At 36.0% G+C, this 21461-nt stretch overlaps 1 protein-coding gene and 1 long non-coding RNA gene across 2 annotated transcripts in view; one reads left to right on the top strand and one right to left on the bottom strand.

Moving 5' to 3' along the window:
• Positions 1-21461, top strand: part of LOC135086997 (protein furry-like) — a 223151-nt gene that overhangs the window by 181461 nt on the left and 20229 nt on the right. The window contains exon 32 of the mRNA XM_063981854.1: positions 15374-15565. Within this exon, the coding sequence (XP_063837924.1) occupies positions 15374-15565 (192 nt within the window). The remainder of the gene's footprint in view (positions 1-15373; positions 15566-21461) is intronic.
• Positions 3850-4476, bottom strand: LOC135087085 (uncharacterized). Its single transcript, XR_010260673.1, has 2 exons — positions 4379-4476; positions 3850-4070 (listed from the first exon to the last, which is right to left on the bottom strand). It is a non-coding gene; the product is annotated as an uncharacterized LOC135087085 (long non-coding RNA).

A 21461-nucleotide genomic window follows, 5' to 3' on the forward strand; every position in this document is an offset into this window, starting at 1 on the left:
TTATCATTTTCCTCCAAACTCTATAAAAGTCCATCCGGGAAATAATGAATCCCAAACAATGAACGTAATCTGTTAAAAGCCATTTTACCGCTCAATGTTTATCAAGTGTACATGTGCTTCAATGTAAATTAAAATAAAACGGATATTTAAACCATCATGAACTGGCAAAACAATGAGAGAGAATATTCCCGCGTGTCAAAAAGTAATATGTCGGCCCGGGCATTCGCGCGATGCCTCATTAATTAATTAATAATTCCTTTAGGCAGAAAAACATTCATGTGCGATCTGGCTCAGAGAGCAAATACGATAATGTAGGTACAAAAAGTAAATATAGATAATAATCTTTTGATTCATTTACTGTAAGTGTGTAGCTGACATACTCCGCCACACATATCAAGCACCCATCGGAAAAGATGATTAATTATAACACTCACACTTTGCTATGTACGCAGAGCGTCCCTTATAAAATGTAAGTCAATTTATATGTAGGTAAGCAAAGCTTCAGTCAACTAGCACTTGCTATAGTGTTTGTTGACAGAGGCAGATAATTATAAAAATGTCGATAATATCCTTTCTGTGTATTTCGCTCAAGTATAAATACTGAAAGACGAGAGAAGGCACCTTTCATGTCATTTTTGCGGCTTCTATTGGTTCATTACAGTTGCTTTCCGACCTCGGGCGCAAGGCTGCATACTATTTATACTTCGGTGTACCAAGATTGAGAAGTATTTAATAGATGTGTCATTTGTAGAAAAATAAGCGAGCAACTACAATAACTTATGGATACTTTTGGTTCATCTTAAAAACAGATTCGTTGATTTAGCTGAGAAGTTAAACTCTAAACCGCCTCCTTTTTCCAAGTCGGTTAAAAATCATAAAACTTATTTTTTATAGTACAGAAACCACATCTTTGGTGAAACGCAAAATGAAATCGGATAACAAAACAACTACAGCATGGTTGCGGCTCGATTCTTTCGGGTTTTATTCAGCTTCGCCGACACCGGAGTCGGCGAGTAACGGAATCTATAGTCTATTCAGCGCACAGTGTTTTTTTTGACCCGAAAAAGTGACATTCTGTTTTTATCACTAATATCCAAAGTTTAACTTATTATTAATGTTAGACTAAAACACCCAGGTGACAAATAGCTATAGATTATTTTTAAAAAAATATTTAAGAAAATTTATTTTGTACTGGGTCAAACTACAATTTTATTATTATTTAAAGAAACGTACACACTAAGCTTCTCTTTGCATTGCAGGTAGGTAGGTTGGTGTATGGCGAATATTATTGCACCTATAATTATTTAAAAGTAGTTATAGGAACGACAGTATGATTATTTTTTAAATTTAAGAAATTATTATTTTTCTCTTTTTCTAAGCCGAAGTAGAATCTCTGCTTAGGTCAGATACATTTATTAAAATAAGCTCTATCACCTATAATTTTTCTATATTCTAACTCGGCCGCAATTTCGAGAAAAAGTATTTTTTCCAAAATGTTAGGATTGTCACAAAAAATGACCTTACGTAGTACCACTTTCTTTAGGGTTCCGTGGCCAAAGGATGCTGCGGGACATAATTAATATTATGCAAATATAAATACCACTCCTGATGATCAAGAGTCTTCATATATCTTAAAAGATGATGAAGAAACAGTATTCTTGAGCACTGATAGTAATTTAACTGATAACCTACCTAAGACAAATTAAACACATAATTAGGACCGATTAGCATCCTTTGGCCACGGAACCCTAAAGATAGTGGAACTACGTAAGGTCATTTTTTGTGACAATCCTAACATTTTGGAAAAAATACTTTTTCTCGAAATTGCGGCCGAGTTAGAATATAGAAAAATTATAGGTGATAGAGCTTATTTTAATAAATGTATCTGACCTAAGCAGAGATTCTACTTCGGCTTAGAAAAAGAGAAAAATAATAATTTCTTAAATTTAAAAAATAATCATACTGTCGTTCCTATAACTACTTTTAAATAATTATAGGTGCAATAATATTCGCCATACACCAACCTACCTACCTGCAATGCAAAGAGAAGCTTAGTGTGTACGTTTCTTTAAATAATAATAAAATTGTAGTTTGACCCAGTACAAAATAAATTTTCTTAAATATTTTTAAAAAAATAATCTATAGCTATTTGTCACCTGGGTGTTTTAGTCTAACATTAATAATAAGTTAAACTTTGGATATTAGTGATAAAAACAGAATGTCACTTTTTCGGGTCAAAAAAAACACTGTGCAGCGTAAGAAAGTGATTATGACACTTCTATTTAGTGAGGCGCTTCTTTTAAACCTAATCGATATTTTTTAGAATCGAGAATATTTTCTTAAGAAATCTAATCGACTTTATATTTGTTTGATTTTTAATTTTATCTACGAAAAATCAAAATTATATCTACGAATTTTAATTATCTGGATATGGAATAGACGTTATTACACAATAAATCACAAAGAATTAAATATTATGCATTTTATTCTATAAAAACAACAAATAACAATGAAAAACAACTCGTGGAGAAATCGCATAAAACACAACCGGCCATACAAGGCAAACGCACACGTACTGACTGTCCTTTGACCTGCCTGCAGGGCTAAGATGCGCGCCGTGATAAACTGCTATCGCGGCGTTATATCGATTTTAACGTCACTATATCGTTTTATCTACCGGCGCTAACATGGCACCCCGAAAATTATCATGTCATCTGTCAAAATGTGATAGTGATAGATTTGTTTTTTTTTTGTGATAAACCTGGCAAACCCTAACATGAAGCGCTAACTATATCATATTTTGACATTAGGATAGGATAGGATGTGGTGTTTTTATCGTCCTCGATCCTTGCCCACGATATAGGAAGACGATAGGAGATTAACTTTTTTGCAAGCTACTTTAACTCTATTTATTTATCATTTACAATGGTAAATGACATTTTACGACTAATTTGAGGCTAGAAAAATTCAAAGAAAGGAATCTAGCACCTTTGTGATACTTTTACTTCTAGGTGGAGATTGAGTTCTAGTTCAAGAGTTTATCAGAAGCAGCATTTTGTAATTATTGCAATGGATGTGAGGCGAATCTTGCGACAGTTTATAATCGCTAGCTGCAAAATCTTAGTGCTCCCACAGTCCCACCCACATATTAATTATTGCATTACTTACCTTGTAAAATAACCAATACTTACTTACCTACTTAGGTAGGCAGTCAACAGTACATCAGACAATACATATTAAGTTGCAAATGACGTGAGATACCCCACAGTGTTTAGCTTGATTTAAGTACCTACTGTCATCTGTACATAATCTTGTAAAATTATTGAAAATGGGGCGGAATGTGGTGACCGAGCTTCTTGTGTCTACATTATTTTCAAACAGTGGCAAGGTCATTGTCAGAAATTAGCATTGGGTGGGATGTGTAATCAAACTTGCTATAATAACAATGAGAATAAATGAATTTTACTAATTTTATAACTTGACGGTGATACCATACATACATTCCACATTACTATCAATCTAATTCCTCCATTTGGTCTTTTTTAAGGGCTTTTATGTGACAGGATGATAATCTTGTACAATTTATTCCATTATAATAAATTCATTCATCATCATCTCAGCCATAGGACATCCACTGCTGAACATAGGCCTCCCCCAATGCTTTCCATGTTGCCCGATGGGGCAGCAAGGTTCTGGAGTGGAGGCTGGGTACCGGAAAACGAAGCGTGGGACGTCCACCCACAAGGTGGACCGACGACACCATAAAGGTAGCAGAAAGGCGCTGGACGCAGGCCGCTACCAACCAGGCAATAAATTCATTATTGCAGTGTAATTTCAAAATAATTCAACCATTATTTACAAAATCTTTATTTGGAAAACTTTTGTTTTACAATAGCTATTTATAATTTCAAATACTAACAGAATTCCATGAATTGGTTAGCCTAGCCAGTATCCTTGAAGTTTTTCTTGCTGATTGTTATTGTGAATTTTCATGACAGTGAGCGAGACTTGCTTATGTTTGCTTTAGAATGAAATAATCACTCATAATCCCACACTTCTTCATCCACTGTCTGAAAAAAGAAAGAATATTATTTAAACACAATTATAAATATTACAATTACATAAACAGTTCATAAATAGAAACATTTACTTAATCCTATTTGTATTTTAAGTTTACATACAAAATGTTGATCATCAATATTATTACACAGTGAAAGAACTATATGAAATAAATATAGGAAAGAAGGTGAAAGCTTATTTGTAGGAATAAAGATATTTTTCCTTTTCTCTGGTGCTGTTACTTATGAAAATCAAGATGTGTCTATAGTCTAAAATATTAGCTATACTCCAGCTAATATTTTAGACTTTAGGTACTTACTTTGCTACTTATGAGTGTAACTTTATTTCTCAAATCTCAATAAACTTTCTGACTGCTTCATGTAAGTTGAATAATTACTGTAAACCTCGCATTAAGGGATAGGTATAGGTGTACCAGAATCTCATGGCAAACAAAAATATTGGAAAAGTGTGTTTTTCATATGGCCATTGTCTATGGCTTTATTGTCACCTGTCAAAGTAAATCAAAAGATCTGTCAGCCGCTGCAGAAATTTTGTAATCTCTTCATGCCTATTTGTTATTTTTGTGAAAAAGTCGAAAAAGCTCAAGCAAATCATATTGTTTTCAATGTGTATTGTAAAATAAGGCATAATTCAAAGTCAATCTTTGATTTTAATGCGCGTCGTTGAGTTGACAGTAAGTTGGAGTAAAATGTTTTGATACTTTTAGTTTATTACCTAACTGCGTCAGAAGAGGGTTGTGTTTATTTTTATATTATTCTTACCTTATAGCTGCTTTATCGGGGTTTTCAGGTGTATTTCACACATTGGTGCAGAGGAATTTATAGTGAAAAAGTTATAACCATGTAAAGAAAATTGAAAAAGATTTCATCAAGCAAGTTTGAGTAATTGAAATGCTGAAAGAGCGATTTATATTATACAGGGTGGAATTTTGTAATGCCACCTGAAGGGAAAGTACCTACTCTTAATATTGTAGATAGAAAAATTTTCTCAAAGAAAACACTCCTTTATTTTTGAAAAGAAAATTGTATGGTATAGTAGTGAATTTTCGAAAAAAAATCGAAAATCATTGAATGCAGTTCTCTTTTTTTTTTTTCAAAAATAAAGGAATGTTCTCTTTCAGTAAAATTTTCTATCTACGGTATTAAGAGTACTTTCCCTCCATGTGGCATTACAAAATTCCACCGTGTATAAATAAATACCTCTTCAACTTGATCATTCTATTGAAGAACAAGAAATGCAAGTGGAGTTCTTAGAATCGTTTTAAGGTTCTGAATGAAGTGATAAGTTATAAATTAATATGATACACAATAAAATTATTTACAGTAATATACGGTTTACTTATTTTTCAAGACATGTTTCTATGTTAAAAACCCGATGTGTAACAACATTCTTCATACACATACCTAAAATGTATAAGGTAGGCATTCGTACTTCATGTTCATTAATATTAGTCATAAATAAAAAATTAAACAGTATCAAGATCGTTTAATCCAATTTCCCCAGTATTGCACTCAACAAAGTTTATTTTCCCCATTTGCCATGAGATTCTGGTACACCTATAGTGGAGTTCGTTTATTCTGTTAATTTTGAAGACTTTATTATTTAATACTATGGGTGTGATTAGGAATTCTTCATTGTATTTCTTTAACTTGGTTATCTCTTCGTTTGATATTTTCCGTACTTTAGAAATATTAAAAATATGACTGGAAACTTAAAAATACAATTTTAAAAACGCAAACAAATACAATCAAGCAGTCATGTAATGTCAACAAAATTGACATAACTTTTTTTTAATGACGTTCTCACTGCTTAAAGATATGTGTTTTAGCCGAATTAGTAGCAGAAATGAACGAGATTGAACGAATGAGCTAAAATATTTCAAGGTTGGCCAACATAATAACGCAAATTTTTCTTAATATGGCAACAATTGGGTTATCACGCGATAGCGGGTCGATAGACTTATCTATCGATGGTCGCATGTTAGGGAAAACGATAAAATTATCTACGTGATCGAATATTGTCTTATCATATCATGCCATTGTCGATGCGCGCATCTTAGGCCTACTGAAAGAATAATTGTGATTCGATGGTGAGATGACCACCATATCAATTATTGATTGGTTGCGATTGTTCTTGTCCATCCCTATGAGCAAAAGTTCCGATTAACGCATTATGCATTTCATGTAATATTTTTTCACAAATTTTAATAAATAGTAAACTAATAAGTATTTGAAATTCTTCTTTAGGTTATTTGAGAAAAAATAATAATTGTATTTTGGAAGGATAAAATCACAAAAAAGTTATTGATTTTTACACCTCAATATTTTTATTCTTAGGAAGTTGGATTCATGAAACGAAATTTTTCATCTGTCTAAATCACCATCATAAGTTGAATGAACTATAACTCGTACTAATTGGCTTTGAACTCTGCCACTTCCCGAAGTTTGAATCAGTTATTCACTCTGAAATATACGACATAACAATGCAAAGTTAGCTTGCTTGCAAGTATGTAGTCTTTGTGATAGAACCACTGATCACAGAAACTAATATAAAGGGAGATGTAACTAACAATGATGACAGCAGCGATGTCATAATAAAATCAGTTTACATTGCTTGCGTAGCTAAAGATTATTCGAACGTTGAGTACTGATACCGCAGTGGATAATGAGCATAATGTATTTTGAATACTTTGTGTGTGTGAATTTCTAATGCGACACTGAGTTTCGAACTCAGCGCATTAGTTGGTATGGTTGAAAGTCAATTTTGATTAATTATGTTAATAGACAAAATTAAACTATGTTCAAGTTTATTTATGTGCAAAAACTCAAAGTTCCTAATCCCGGTGCAGGTTTAGCATATCGTCGCAAAGTTGTCTATGCCCTTGGAATCTGGCGCGTGCGGGTTACACTTCGACAAGTCTATTACCGGTGGAAGCGGGACTTTGCTTAATTAAACGCGACGTGCTCTCGGAGGATATGCCCAACCACACCTCGGTGCATCCGCTACATCCAGTGATTGCATGATGATAACGTCTTTATCATTGTCTATCAGTAGTAATATAAATGACTCTATTGTTACCGATACATCCACAATAGATACCATATCAAATTGGTTTTCAACGAAATGTGGAATGTTTGAAATAAGCTAATGATAGTTTGAACTACGGCTTGTGTAATAGTCTAATATTAAAAGTAGGGGGTATAGATAATGATGATGTGTGTACCTGACCTATATCAGTTAAATCGATAGTGTAATTTCAACTTTAATTTATGCCCTTATGGCTTTAGTAGTCACATATCAGTTTTATTTATAAATGGCACGGACCTTTTAATCCAGACAATTACGAGTAAGGTATACATAATTTTCCGAGAATAGCAAGTATTTTTGTGAAGCACTAAATCTACGCGTTTCAGAATGGAATTGCTATTTGTATAAATTAATAAGACGGATTTGTTATGCGCTCTCGATTCATGAAAGTAGTTTTTTCTCCAACACTTCACTGTTCGCTCACAACGTCGCCGGGGATTACTTCAATATTGAAAATAGTGCTATTTTCGTTCTCCCTAGAGCCCGGAGTTTCACAAGGCAGCTTACCATTACTAGCGAAAGGACCTTACTTCAAAGTTAAATATTATGTCGCTCAAAGACTTTATTAATGACACACTTAATCAAATTACAAAGTGGTGTTTGACCTGCCCTATTAATTTTGATTTAACGTATAATTATGTCAAAGGGAATCAAGCCAGCCGCAGACACTATTTTAAGGGGAAGATCAATAAAAATAAGTGAATACACAGTTAGCGGCGGCTGTATTTGAGGGCGGGGTAAATCGCGTTGCCTCGCTGATCGCGGCTTACCTCCGCTTGATGGGCTGAGTCGTCTTTGAGGGATTACCTCCGCGACAGGAATCACGAACATATCATAAAGACAAGTAAATTCGTCGACTTATTCGTATATGATTTTCTGTCTCCAAAAACTTGTTTTTGAAGTAATCAAACCTAACTTTATTCATTCTTCTTACAACTAAGCTAACAAAAAATATTTATACTAACGGCAGCCTTAGAAAAAGATCCAATTAAAGATACGTTTCATAGAAATGAGACTAAAATCCAGACGTTTTAAATATTTCATTTCAGTTATCAAATTGAAAATGAAAGAATGTAAAAAAATAATGTGATACGATATTTTATACGTAAAATTGTTTTAAGATTTAAAGGTGGATAACCTTAACTATGGATTATAGAACAAAGTTTTTAGAACAGCTATCGAATTACAAGGAGTCTAAACTAATGAAAAAGAAAATTTAGATATCTGTAAGCACCTGGTATCCAGGTAAAAGGAGCTTTACGACATTACATGTGACAGGCGGGCATGATGTCGATGCTATTAGTACCTATTGCCAAACGGGGTGCATTAGGCTATGACAGTCGTTACTAGGTACCTTCAGTGCGGTGACCATCTTGCTCCCAAGACAAAGTATTACGGGCTTCGTTGAATCGGCACTCGCTTGGATCGTTCGTTGTGTAACGTATAATTCGCGACAATGCATAAATAAATGCTTCTTGAATTCTAATTTCCGATGTTTCTAGGAAACAATAAATCAGTTTAAATACCAAAGCTCAGAACACTGACCTCGTTGAAACTACTCAGTTTTTTCCTTATGTAATTTTCAAGATTTTGGAACTTGTTGGAAGGAAACATTTCGCGATGTACATATAGGGACATAATTGAATTTCGCCAGAGCACCTCAAACATGGTGTTCCTACGAACATCTCCGCCCGCGGGCACCCGGTCGCCTAGAGCCAATAACGTGACTGCTACCTTCAATTAGCTGATGTCTCGCGACGGCGACGCGCTCCAAAGCCTGCGGGTAGACTGCATTGAACTACTTACTAATGCTACCTATTGAGCCCTTTGTATGTGACATCAAAGAAGCTACCTTGAATGCTGTTTTGCTCCAAACTTGACTAGCTTTAAAGTCAATGTAGTATTTGCTCATATAAACTTAAACGTTAAAAGATATACTGTAACGATGAAATTGAGAAATGAAGAAATAAAATACAAAAAGCTTTGTCTTGATCCTCACTTAAGTCTAACCGCTCCCACAAGGCGGCGACATCTATTGAGAATAATGATAAACTGTTTGTAGATCAACTTGCTTTTATTTCAGCACATTTTATATTAATACAAATTAACACCGGTGGGACGCTCGGCGCGACCAGAGAGAAGAAAAAAAAATTGACACTAGTGAAGTGCAAATCAATTGACGATCATAGTGTTGTGCTTTATGTATTTCAACACTCCTCCTCAAATTTAACAATAACGTCTTAAATTTGCTACTTGTAAAGCACCACACTATGTCCCCAAATAAAAACACAATAGTTAGACTATAACAATTACAGCTTTTACATATTTAAAATTATTAGTTTACTATTTATCTATGTATTTAGTATTCTTTAGTTATCTATCCATACATTTATTACAAGTTAACTTAGGTATTTATGTAAGTATTTATCCTATTTATCTTATAAACCTTTTACTTTAACTTATTTAATTATACAATACTAATTTGTTTTACTTTTCAGGTAAGTATATAATCTTAAATCTCACAACAGTCAGCGTTATTACACCTTTTTATATTTACTCATATCATTAATTACTTTCTTTAAGTTAAATTAAACAAAATACAACTCCTCCTGAATGTATATAACTTTTATAAAGTTTTAATAAAGTATTTTTAGTTACTAACTCATAAAGTGATTAACACAGTTTACAAACTTTTCTTTACATAAGCTTTTAGTCATTAAATCTGCTAAGTTATCATTTGAATTTACATATTCAATGTTGATGATGTTCTTTTCAATAAGATCTTTCAAGAAATGAGCCCTTATGTCAATATGCTTAGTTCTCTTAGAATTTTCGTAACTTTTCGACATAGATATAGCACTTATATTATCAACAAGTAAAATAGCATCACTATTGATGCTCAGGTGTTTGCTGAGGCCCTTGATGTTTACCAGCTCCTGTGCAGCAGCAGCAGCAGCGACGTACTCGGATTCAGCGGTGGATAGCGCCACACACGATTGCTTTTTCGAAAACCAAGCTATAGGATTCACTCCATGTAGTATTATGCTGCCGCTTACGCTTTTCCTGTCGCTTCTGTCTCCAGCCCAGTCTGCATCAGAGAATCCATACAGGTTTGTATCTTTAGTCTTTCGAAATATTATACCTTTATCTTTGGTTTCTTTTAGGTAGCGTAGCACTCTCTTACTAGCTTTCCACAGTTGTTCATTTGGTTTATCTAGGTATCTACTCAGATAGGATACCACAAATGTCAAGTCCGGTCTCGAAGTCACAGTTAAGTATAGCAGGCTTCCAATCAATTCACGGTAGGGTACATTCAGTATTTCTTCATTATCATTTATTTTTATATTGTAGTCTATTTCCATAGGTGTCTTCATTCCTTTGCAGTCAGTCATATTATATTTCTTTAGTATTCTCTCTATCATATTAGTTTGTTTTATTTTTATAGAATCTTCATTTCTCTCAACTTGCATGCCTAAAAATGTTATCATTTTTCCTAGGTTCTTCGCATTGAATTGTCTAATTAATTCCTTTATAGTAGTTTCTCCATTTCCAATAATGAGAATATCATCGACGTATATCAACATCCAGCAGTCTTTTTTGTAGTACATACAGTAGTCGTATTCTGACCGTAGAAATCCATTTCTCTTCGCGAATTCATCTATAGTTTCATTCCAACATTTAGGAGATTCTGTCAGTCCATACAATGCTCGCTTCAGTTTCAACACTGTATTTTTATTTTTAGTTTCATATCCTTTTGGTACTTTTATGTATACATCCGACTTTAGCATTCCATTCAAAAATGCGGTTGGTATGTCTAGTTGTACAATTTCAAGATCTTCTTGTACTGCTTTTGAAATAAACATTCTTACTGTAGCATGTCTCGCAACTGGTGCATAATTATTTTCAAAAATATCTTCTTTTTTCTGTTGAAATCCTCTCACGACTAACCTTGCTTTCTTAGTTCCTTCTTCTTTTTCTTTAAAAATCCACTTTGTATCTATTGATTTCATTCCCTTCGGTAATTTTGTTTCTTCCCATGTTTCCAATTTCTCAAGTGCTTGTAATTCATGATTTATTGCTTCTTTCCACTCAGTATTCTTTATTGCTTCTTCATACGAGTTTGGTACACTGGCGCTTAGACAAATGACGATATTACTTTCGTATTGTTGTAGATATGCTGGTCGTTTCACTATTCTTCCTGCTTTAGTACAGTATTTTTCTTCATCTAATTCTTCAGTTTCTTCACTTGAACTTTCAATTCTTTCATCATTTCCATTGTCTGTATCTATTTCTTCTTCCTGTTGTAAATACTTTCCTTGTTTAATTTCTTCCTTCTGACTGTATTGAAAATCAGTTTCATCGAATTGCACATCTCTTGACACAATAATTGAGTTATTTTCCGGATTCCACAGCCTATATCCCACAGTACCATAACCAACCATCCTTGTTTCTTGCGCTCTTTTATTCAATTTTCCTTGTCTTGGTATGATAGTAGCCCACACTCTTGAACCAAATACTCGCAGTCGTGATAAGTCAGTTTTCCCATATCTCATGAAGCATGGTGTCTTGAAATTGATCGCCCTTGAGGGAGATCTGTTCAGTTGGTAAGCTGCGCATTGTATCGCTTCACACCACAATGACTTGGGCAATTTTGTCTCTGCAAACAAAGTTCTCACTTTATCACACAAGGTTCTATTTAAGCGCTCCGCCACTCCGTTTTGTTGCGGGGAATAAGGTAAGGTATATTCCAATCGTATTCCTTTATTTCTACAAAAGTTTTTCACTTTAAGTGCTGTAAACTCTGCGCCATTGTCACATCGAATCCTTTGAACTTTATTACTTATGTCATTTTCCAACCTTCTTATGTAATTTATTAATATATCGGTTGCTTCAGATTTATTTACCATTGAAAACACTACGCAAAAATGAGAGTAATCATCCAAAATAGTCAAAAAATATCTCTCACCGTTAAGTCCACATTCTCTGACAGGTCCTGCTATATCGGTGTGTAACATTTCACCCACTCTCCTCGATCTTGGTTTTGATGTCTCCTTGAACGGTCGCCTTGTAGCTTTCCCCTCCATACATGGGCTGCAAACTTTATTACTTGTTGGTAACTGCATTATACCTAAACATTTTCTATTTAAATGTCCTAATCTTTGATGCCAGATATTATTGGAAAGATCATCATCACACTGATTACTAGCTTTACTCATGTTACATTTTACAAAATTTATATTTGCATTCAATTTATACAACCTGTTTTCGCAATAGCCAACCAAATTAACATGTGTGCCCTTTATTATGACATTATTTTTGTTAAAATTTACCAAAAAACCAGCTTCAGTTATTTTCTTTACAGATAATAAGTTATAAGTGACATTTTCAACAATTAACGCTTCTATTTTTATGTTATTATTTTTATGTTTAAATCTCAAGGTTCCAATTTTATTGGTTGTTATGTATTGACCATTTGCAACAAATATTTTTATATGTTTATCCAAGCTTTTAACATTTGACATGTACTTTTCATAATTATTACTTACAATGTGTTGTGTACAACCGGAATCCACAATAAAATTAATTTCAAAATCATTGCCAGCAGCAGTTAACATCTCTTGTTCACTCGCAATGAAACTCAGGTCACTTTGATGTAGTAAAGATGACGGTTGATATCCTCTTGATCCTCGTCCTTGCCTTCCTCGGCCTCTGCCACGGCTCCTTGCATTATTCCTCCTCTGCTCCGGTACTTTTTCCTTATTTTTGCATTCGTATGATTTGTGGCCGGGTTTTCCGCATGTATAACAGGTGATGAAAGCCTTTTCTTCGTGGTCTTCATTACTCACATTTAATTTAGTTTGTGCGTCGAGTAGTCTCGCTTTTACAAAGTCAAAGCTCAAACTCTTCTCCGTTGCCATTGTTTCAATTGAGGTTATGACATGATCATATTCCTTGGGTAGTGAAGATAGCAGATAGCAAATTTTGTCGTCTTCTTCTATTTGTACGTCAATGGCTTGTAGATCGCTTATTATCGAGCAGAACTTGATCAAATAAGTCTGTAATGGTTCTGTGCATTTCATGGACAAAAGTTTTCTCTTTAGGTAAAATCTATTATATACGCTTCTTCGTTCGAAGTTATTTTCCAATAACGTTAGCATTTCTTTTGCATTACACGCATTTCTTATAATTTCCACATATTTGTCGGAAATGCACTGAGCTATGAGTGATTTGGCTCGGGCATCATCCTTCATGAATTGTTTGTCATGTTCCTTTGTTTTGTCCTCCTCCAAAACATATGATACACCTTTTTCCTCCAATATCAATTTCAGACGAAATTTCCATGTGCTGAAATTTGTGTTCTCATTTAGAAGTGGCAAAGTGGTAGCCGCCGCAGCAACGCCCGCAGACGCCATTTTTGTCGAAGTCACACTCACAATGTGCTACCACAATTTTCAGGATCGCAACCCCTTTTATTGTTCCGTTATCCACTGTTGTAGCTAACTACGCTCTGCTACCATATTGAGAATAATGATAAACTGTTTGTAGATCAACTTGCTTTTATTTCAGCACATTTTATATTAATACAAATTAACACCGGTGGGACGCTCGGCGCGACCAGAGAGAAGAAAAAAAAATTGACACTAGTGAAGTGCAAATCAATTGACGATCATAGTGTTGTGCTTTATGTATTTCAACAACATCTAAAACCAGTCTTAGTGTAATCCGTCACACACATAACTTTTTGAGACAGATTTGAAAGCTTCCAATCCATTAGTAACTACTAGCGTATCCCGTGACTTCGTCTACGTTTCTGTTCTTTAGTATAAAGGAGATTGAAATATCTACATTACATCAACAGTTTTTGAATTTAGTCTTAGACGCCAAAGTAATATGATACAAACTTGATGATAGCCTCTAGCTAGACCCTTAACTTACCTTTCTATTCTAACTTTCCTCGTGCCAAATTTCAGCTCACGTCTATCACGTCACATTTACGTGAAGGAAAGTGACCTTTTGCCTTTTTATACCTATCTACATTTATGTGTACCGTACAAAGTTGTCAAAACTTGCGTGCTGTCAAAGATAGAGGATAATAAAAGTTATGATAAGATATTCGTATAGCCACAGAATAATAATAAGTACTAATACGTACAGAAAGTTTTCCTCGCAAAGGTATTCTAAATTAAATTTATGTGTGACGTGAAGAGCCAAACTGCGGAAAATGGCGGAGGAAATGACTAAGCTATACTAAGCGTGAATGTGGAATGGAATAATAACCACTTACTTAGCTTTCGTTTTGAAAACACGTATAAAGGACAGAGACAAAATAATAATATGTAAAGCTATGAATTTTAAATGTGACTTTTTGAAAATCTGATTTCATGCAGGAAAATTGTATTCTTATTCGTTCGTATAGACGAATATTCTTACGTTATAATATTCATAGGAATATCGTTACTTTTTTGTTATTTTTTGACATGCACAGATGTGAATTAAAATCGTTTCGCTGTCATGTCACCAGTATGCCGTCGGCGTTAGAGTAGGCGCACACCGTTGATTTTTCGTCGTCCGATAGTTTAGTCGGGCAGTTGAGCAGTATGGGCATGTATGGGAGTGCCAGCGTTGCCAGACGTCCCGATTTTGGCGGGACGTCCCGATTTTTAAATCAAATTTATATGTCCCGCGCGGGACAGGCTCGGTCCCGCTTTTCGGAGAGAGACACTCACTTCACCAGACTATTGTTTAAAACGCCATATTATTCTAAAGAATATTTTTTTTATTTTGATTTTTCTTTTTTTCTCTTTTTTTATTCTAAAGACGAATTTAACGATAGAGTGAATCTGATTTAAAATATTTTTTTTTTTGTTAAAATACATTTTCTATGGCTACTTTTGCTATCTATTGTCACGTAAACGTAATTTTAAGTCAAATAAAAAGATAAATATTTGAAAACCTTTGATTGTATACGTTTTTTTACTATGTCCCGCTTCTGACAGAAGAATCCCGCTATTTTCACTCAAAAAGTACCAAAGTCCCGACTTGGCGAAAAAAAAAACTGGCAACGCTGGGGAGTGCGCACACTACGCCGATTCGATTTGGCCGATTCTTCATACAAATTAAAATCGGGCACAACTATCGGCCAACTAAAAATCAACGGTGTGGGCATACTCAATGACAAACATTGAACAGTTGAACTTTTCCGCAGGCCAAGCGCGTGGTGCTGTACCTAGCGCGGTCCCGGCCTGAGAGGCTGCTGGACGAGATGATGACGGAGCTGCAGACGGTGGAGACGCTCAACTGCCTCATCGAGCGCACCGAGACGCCGCCCTTCTACCGCCTCACCTCCATGCGGAAAGCCACCTCCGGCCACAGCGACGGGCCCGGCACTGGATCTCAGGTAGGTTACCTCACTAATAACTGACCTGACTAGGGTTGCCAGGTGGCCGGCTTTAGCCGGAATTGTTCGGCTTTTTACGGTCGTGTCCGGCCAAAAATTGTCTTGTCCGGCCTGTCCGGCTTTTGTTAGGCTTTTTATGTGGCTGCCGCGCCAGGCGAAAGTCAAGCTACAGAATAATATCAAGCGCACGCATCAGGATGTTGGTCAACCGATGATGTAGAATTCACTCGTAAGCTATGACACTAATTGCACCCCCCTCCTCCCCCGTGACATGTCTAGCTTTTAGGGTAAAATGTCCGGCCAAATGAAGCACAGAGTCCGGCTTTTATGTTTTAGGACCTGGCAACCCTAGACCTGACAGTCTCACTGACTTGACTATGACTTAAGATCCTATGTCCCCTAGATGGCAGAGGCAGAGGGCGTCCACAACAGTTCTCCGTTGCGTCTACGACTCTCACTGCTGATAGATATTCCTCTGGTTCTAAATGACATTTCGTCGGTCTCAAGATGCCTCTTACTTAGCAACATGAGATGATTCTCATAAAACGGGGGCCATTCTAAACCATCTCTCTTCCAAACTGAAGTCTCTTCGAAGCATACCTTGTACCTACTTGATCTAAGGTGGTGTACCTTAGATCCAGTAAAAGGCTCGTAAATTCAAGTTCTCTATCTATACACTACCCAACCTCCACTGAGTCATATGAGACATAAAGTAACATTATTGTATTTGTTCAACAGAGGGCCTGCTTTCACTCATCAGCTAACTTTTATACAGAATCACAGCATTACATGTGATACTACATTTTAGTTTTCATCCGATTATGTAACAAATGTGCAAACTCGTGAGTTCATATTGAGGCTGCTACCGCCGCCGTCTACCCAATAATCGATGGACCAACTAATTCTGGCGAACTAACGTCGTTGCAGTCTGACACAGTTAGAGTTAAATATACGAAGCGGAACGGCAGCACTTATCGATTGCGCTAAAATCAGTGGACTACATTGTGCCTCACCTTTGACATGTTATTTTAAAGTCGATCGTCGCAGTTAGATACAGGGCAGCTATCTGGGGCAAGGCTCTGGCCTGTTACTTGGTGACACCCGTCCGGCGGCGGCGAGCCCGAGGCTGGCGATAACTGCACCTATTTCTGGAAAATGAAACGTCTTTAAAAATGCATGCCTGTAACGACGGTAGTTAGGGAGGTTTGCGAAGGCCATAATCAATAAGCAGTGCATATTAAGGTGGACTTCAGTCGGTGGTTGATTTGTTACATAATGACCCTTCCATCGATCATGTCTATCATTAGTCTGTCTTCGGTTTGTAACAAATATTTATACAGTATATTCATTGCGTGAAGGAATGTATCTGCTTAGTAATTATTAGATTTCCTTACAGTTGAGAAACCACTATTTGAAATTATTTCTAAATAGTTTGATTTGCGAAGGCTTAAATCAACTTGTACGAAAAAATGCCCACTATTCGGTACAACGCAGGGCACTTACTTAGCCATTCGTTCAAATTAAGCCATTTCAGAAGTTTATGTGGCTCATAAAGTTAGACACCACAATAAACTTATAGAAGGATAAAATCCACGAAAATATCATTTGTATATTTTATACAGTTACGGAATATTTGTTGATATAACAGAAAGGCAAATTCCGTCATGTTGAAATCTGTTCTTTGTGCAATATAGACAAAAAACAAATGAATGCAGCGCACAACGTAAAGGGTGTTTGTCAAAAAATGGCCGTTTCTGTAAAGTGCCGAATCCTTTGTCCGGTTGAAATTGTCTCTTATCAGCCGTCCGTTTACACTCCGCGTCCAAACGCGTTACAGGGTCTGTAAAGCGTAGCATCCGACAAAGGGCCGCTTTGAGGCGCGCGATTATGAGCCGTTGCGGCAACGAGCGCCTAGCGGAGCGGGAGATATCCGTTTGGATTTTCACCGGGCTGCAAATGTGTAAACGGTTTTAATTCTTCCATTGCTTCCTTTTCGCAGTCTCTCACAGTGTATGGGGGAAAATTGTTCTGATGTTACTTGTTAAAGCTATTCACAGAACTCGTATATCGGTCTTAAGATAACTGAAACCAATTTTCTGCTTCAATAAATAATAAAGGCTTCTTTGTATCTCGGTTTCACTGTAATTGACCTATTTTAATCCAATTAAAATCTCCATGAATGCGTTTATTTACAAGTTTCAGCAAACACATTTTTGATGACTAGGCATTCAGCAACCCGGCGGGCAAGCGCCTAATATTAGATTCAGAAAATACCAGCTTGTCAATGTGTCTACATTTTAAAATATTTTCTAAAAGTTTTCATTTCTCAAAACTTTAAATGCAGCGTTTTTTTGGCGGTGACAAGTTGAAGCGAAGTGTTAACGAGTTTACTAACCTGTGGTTCGCCCACCGCTGAATGTGTTATCAATAAATGTAGCTACATATTATACTCCAACTTTCAACGTCTCTCCTTAAGAATGAGCTCCTTCTTTAGAATTGCCATTGTTATTTAGATACCTTTTTTAAGTCCTAACAAGGAACCCTTATAGTTTCGATATGTCTGTCTGTCCGAGGTTTTGCTTGGAAACAATCGTTACTTTTTTATTATTCGTGTAACTGTTTGGTCACTGCGTCTAGTTTGTCAAATTATTCTTCATTGCCAAAAGTACCCTGTGTCCCTTCTAGTCTTGTTATTTATTCAAAGTAAAGCGGCTAAAAACATCGTTTTACGGAGCGAACAAAGCCATAAATGGTCTGCTTGAAATGTTTAAAATAACGCGTTAAAACATTGTAAAAACGGTCGCGAGTGGCTTAGCGAGTTCAGCGTAGTGTTATCAACCTCTGAACCCGTTCCCGAATCGGAAAAGTGAATATTATTCCATTCGAAAAAGTTTTCATCCTCTTATCGGACGAGGCGGTTTTTGCGAAGTATATTGCATTATCATAAAAATAAAATAAAACATTACTCGCAGTTCCACAAATTCATTAAAGGCCTTACACGCGGTGTTTTATTAAAGATAATTCTCTTTACGTAATTACGTAATGCATGTTTTTTAAAATAAAACAATATATTCTACTGCCCGCCTCAAAATAAAACTAATGCCATGGCTCGATCCAGTGGATATATGCTCTATCCATAATGGTATTAGTTACTTATTATCTAGTGTGGGTCTATGGATAGTAAGTGGTTATGCTAATAGCAAATGCTTTTCAGTTCGTTCGTTCGTTTCAGCCAAATGACGTCCACTGCTTTCAGTAATCGGCTTTAATTTTCACCCACCATTAATTTGTCACGCAGGCTTACTGTCGTGATACAAAGTAATTTACCATGCCGTTAGCTTGACTGAGTCGTTTCATTGAATCCCAGTTTATACCCGGACGGTGGCAATTGGACCGGACGTCCGTTGATGCGGAAGTGACGCGTGGGAGGCCTGGGAGGCCGCTGCGCTGCAAATGGGATACGACTGGTCGCATCTGATGAACTGATTCACTTAGCCTGATGTTCGATGCAGAATTTCTGTAGTAGGTTATTGGCTATAATTGATTTGAAACCAATATTATTTGGGTCAGTTGGCTTTGGAAAACAGAACCACAACATACAAGTGACATGGAGCTCTAAAGCGGAACATCTCATGAAAAGTGTCATATTATTATTTCCATCTCGTCTAGTGGTGTCCAATCCTCAATATCACTCGAAATTGCACTGACAAATCTCTCACTAACGACAAAATAGATTTCCGCTGTAACTAATAATTATATTACTCTCGATGCCGACTCGATGCGAATTCAGACGTGACAGCCTGAAAAATAGAATTAAACCGTGAAAAATGCTACAACACCTTTCATGGGTCATTGCACTGTCGCGACGCGGGGATGTAGCAACAAACTGCGTTGCCATGGCGACCGCAGACATACGCGAAGAACCTCTATGGGGGAGGAATGGGGTAAGGTGCGCCGAGACCTGCACGTGTCTTCCTAGGGTACCTTTATCGCAACATCCTCCGGCGCGTGTAATATCCAAGCAAGAAACTGAGTACTTCACATATTTAATATACATTTTTCCAATATGAGTCGCAGATGACACAGATTTTTACACGCACGTGTGAGTTGTAGAATCGCAACTGCATGTAACTATTCTAGGCATTCGCGCGAAGATATCTCCTATGTGAAACTCCAATATTACACTTCGAATTTCTAGCAGAATTACATTTTCTCTTCAATATATTTATTTTAGAAAAAAATGGTGATTCGAAACTTAGCCTTTGTCTGGCAAAGTTTCCACCAATATAATATTGGAGGCGTTTCAGCCTTTCATTTTTAATGAAATGGCATGAAGCAGCTTTAGTAAAAATATGCTGAGAATACTGAAATCTCAATAGGCTTTTATTGTAATTACAACTTGAAACAAACAAATTGTTGGGCTTCAGTTCATAATGGATTAAAATATTATTTTAACTCTTAATGTTGATAGATAGTTTATCTACATTTAATGTAGCTTAAAGTTGGGATGATTTTGTTGTTAAAGATAACAAAACTTTAGAGCAGCTGAACTTGGGTGCTCTTTTTGGCAACAACAACATATTTTAAAGTATTTAAAGATGTTTATCTATTTACTAGGTTATTAAATCATCGTGGTGTTATACTTAAACTATATGACCACGTTGATTTAATAACGAGGTGTCGATTCAGCTCAGGCTCGTGGTCTATTGTTGTTCATCTAATAGAGTGCTTATCGGGTCACAGTGCAGCGCGCCACATGTAGGTCACGGCTATTGTTCCCGTGGCCCGCTGTTGCCGGGAGGGCCAGCCAGCGTGTATTAACGCGGGCCACCGCACGGGCACTATACCATTTCAGTAACCTTATTGCTCTCTTGTTACGTTTCCCAGAATCGTGTGTTATCGGACTATGCCTGCTGACCGCTGGAATATAATATTATTTGAATAGCATGTCCATATTATTTGAAAATTCAATCACGTATGATATGTACTCAGATTGTATGTGTAATTAAAATAGCGCAAAAGCTCAAAATTAATTTGATGTAGTCCCTAATTAATTAATTATTGTATGAAATAGTTCTACGACTCAAGCTGGAACGTGTATTTCACTTAGGTTATTATGAGCCCTATTAGTGTTGAGTCTAACTGCCGTTAATAAGAGGCGGGGGCGTATCAAGTGCACGTGAACTTGATCTCGTTAGGATGGAGCATGTAAAAAGCTTTATAAACTTGAACTATTTTCATTTTCCATTAGAGCTTTGAAGCGTGCTCTCTTCCTCGAGGGTTGTTGCTCTAATGTAACCCAATCGCAAGTTCACAGGGCGGGCAGTAACTGCATTATAGGTGTACCAGAATCTCATGGCAAATGGGGAAAATAAACTTTGTTGAGTGCAATACTGGGGAAATTGGATTAAACGATCTTGATACTGTTTAATTTTTATTTATGACTAATATTAATGAACATGAAGTACGAATGCCTACCTATACATTTTAGGTATGTGTATGAAGAATGTTGTTATACATCGGGTTTTTAACATAGGAACATGTCTAGAAAAATAAGTAAACCGTATATTACTGTAAATAATTTTATTAAGTATCATACTTATAACTTATCACTTCATTCAGAACTAGAAAACGATTCTAAGAACTCCACTTGCATTTCTTGTTCTTCAAATAGATGATCAAGTTAAAGAGGTATTAATATAATACAGTGTGAGTCACGTTAAAGTGTACATATGAAAATAGATGAAACTAGACCTATTTTTATCGACAAAAAAGAGATTTTAATTTTTACTAAAATGCTTATTTTACTTCGAAATCTTTTGTTTTTATTCGAAATCTAACTTGTCTTTATCAAAATTACAAATCTAGAGCCATTTTCAGTTTCGTTGTTAACGAA

Source organism: Ostrinia nubilalis, chromosome Z (assembly GCF_963855985.1).
Source record: "Ostrinia nubilalis chromosome Z, ilOstNubi1.1, whole genome shotgun sequence".
Classification (NCBI taxonomy): Eukaryota; Metazoa; Arthropoda; class Insecta; order Lepidoptera; family Crambidae; genus Ostrinia; species Ostrinia nubilalis.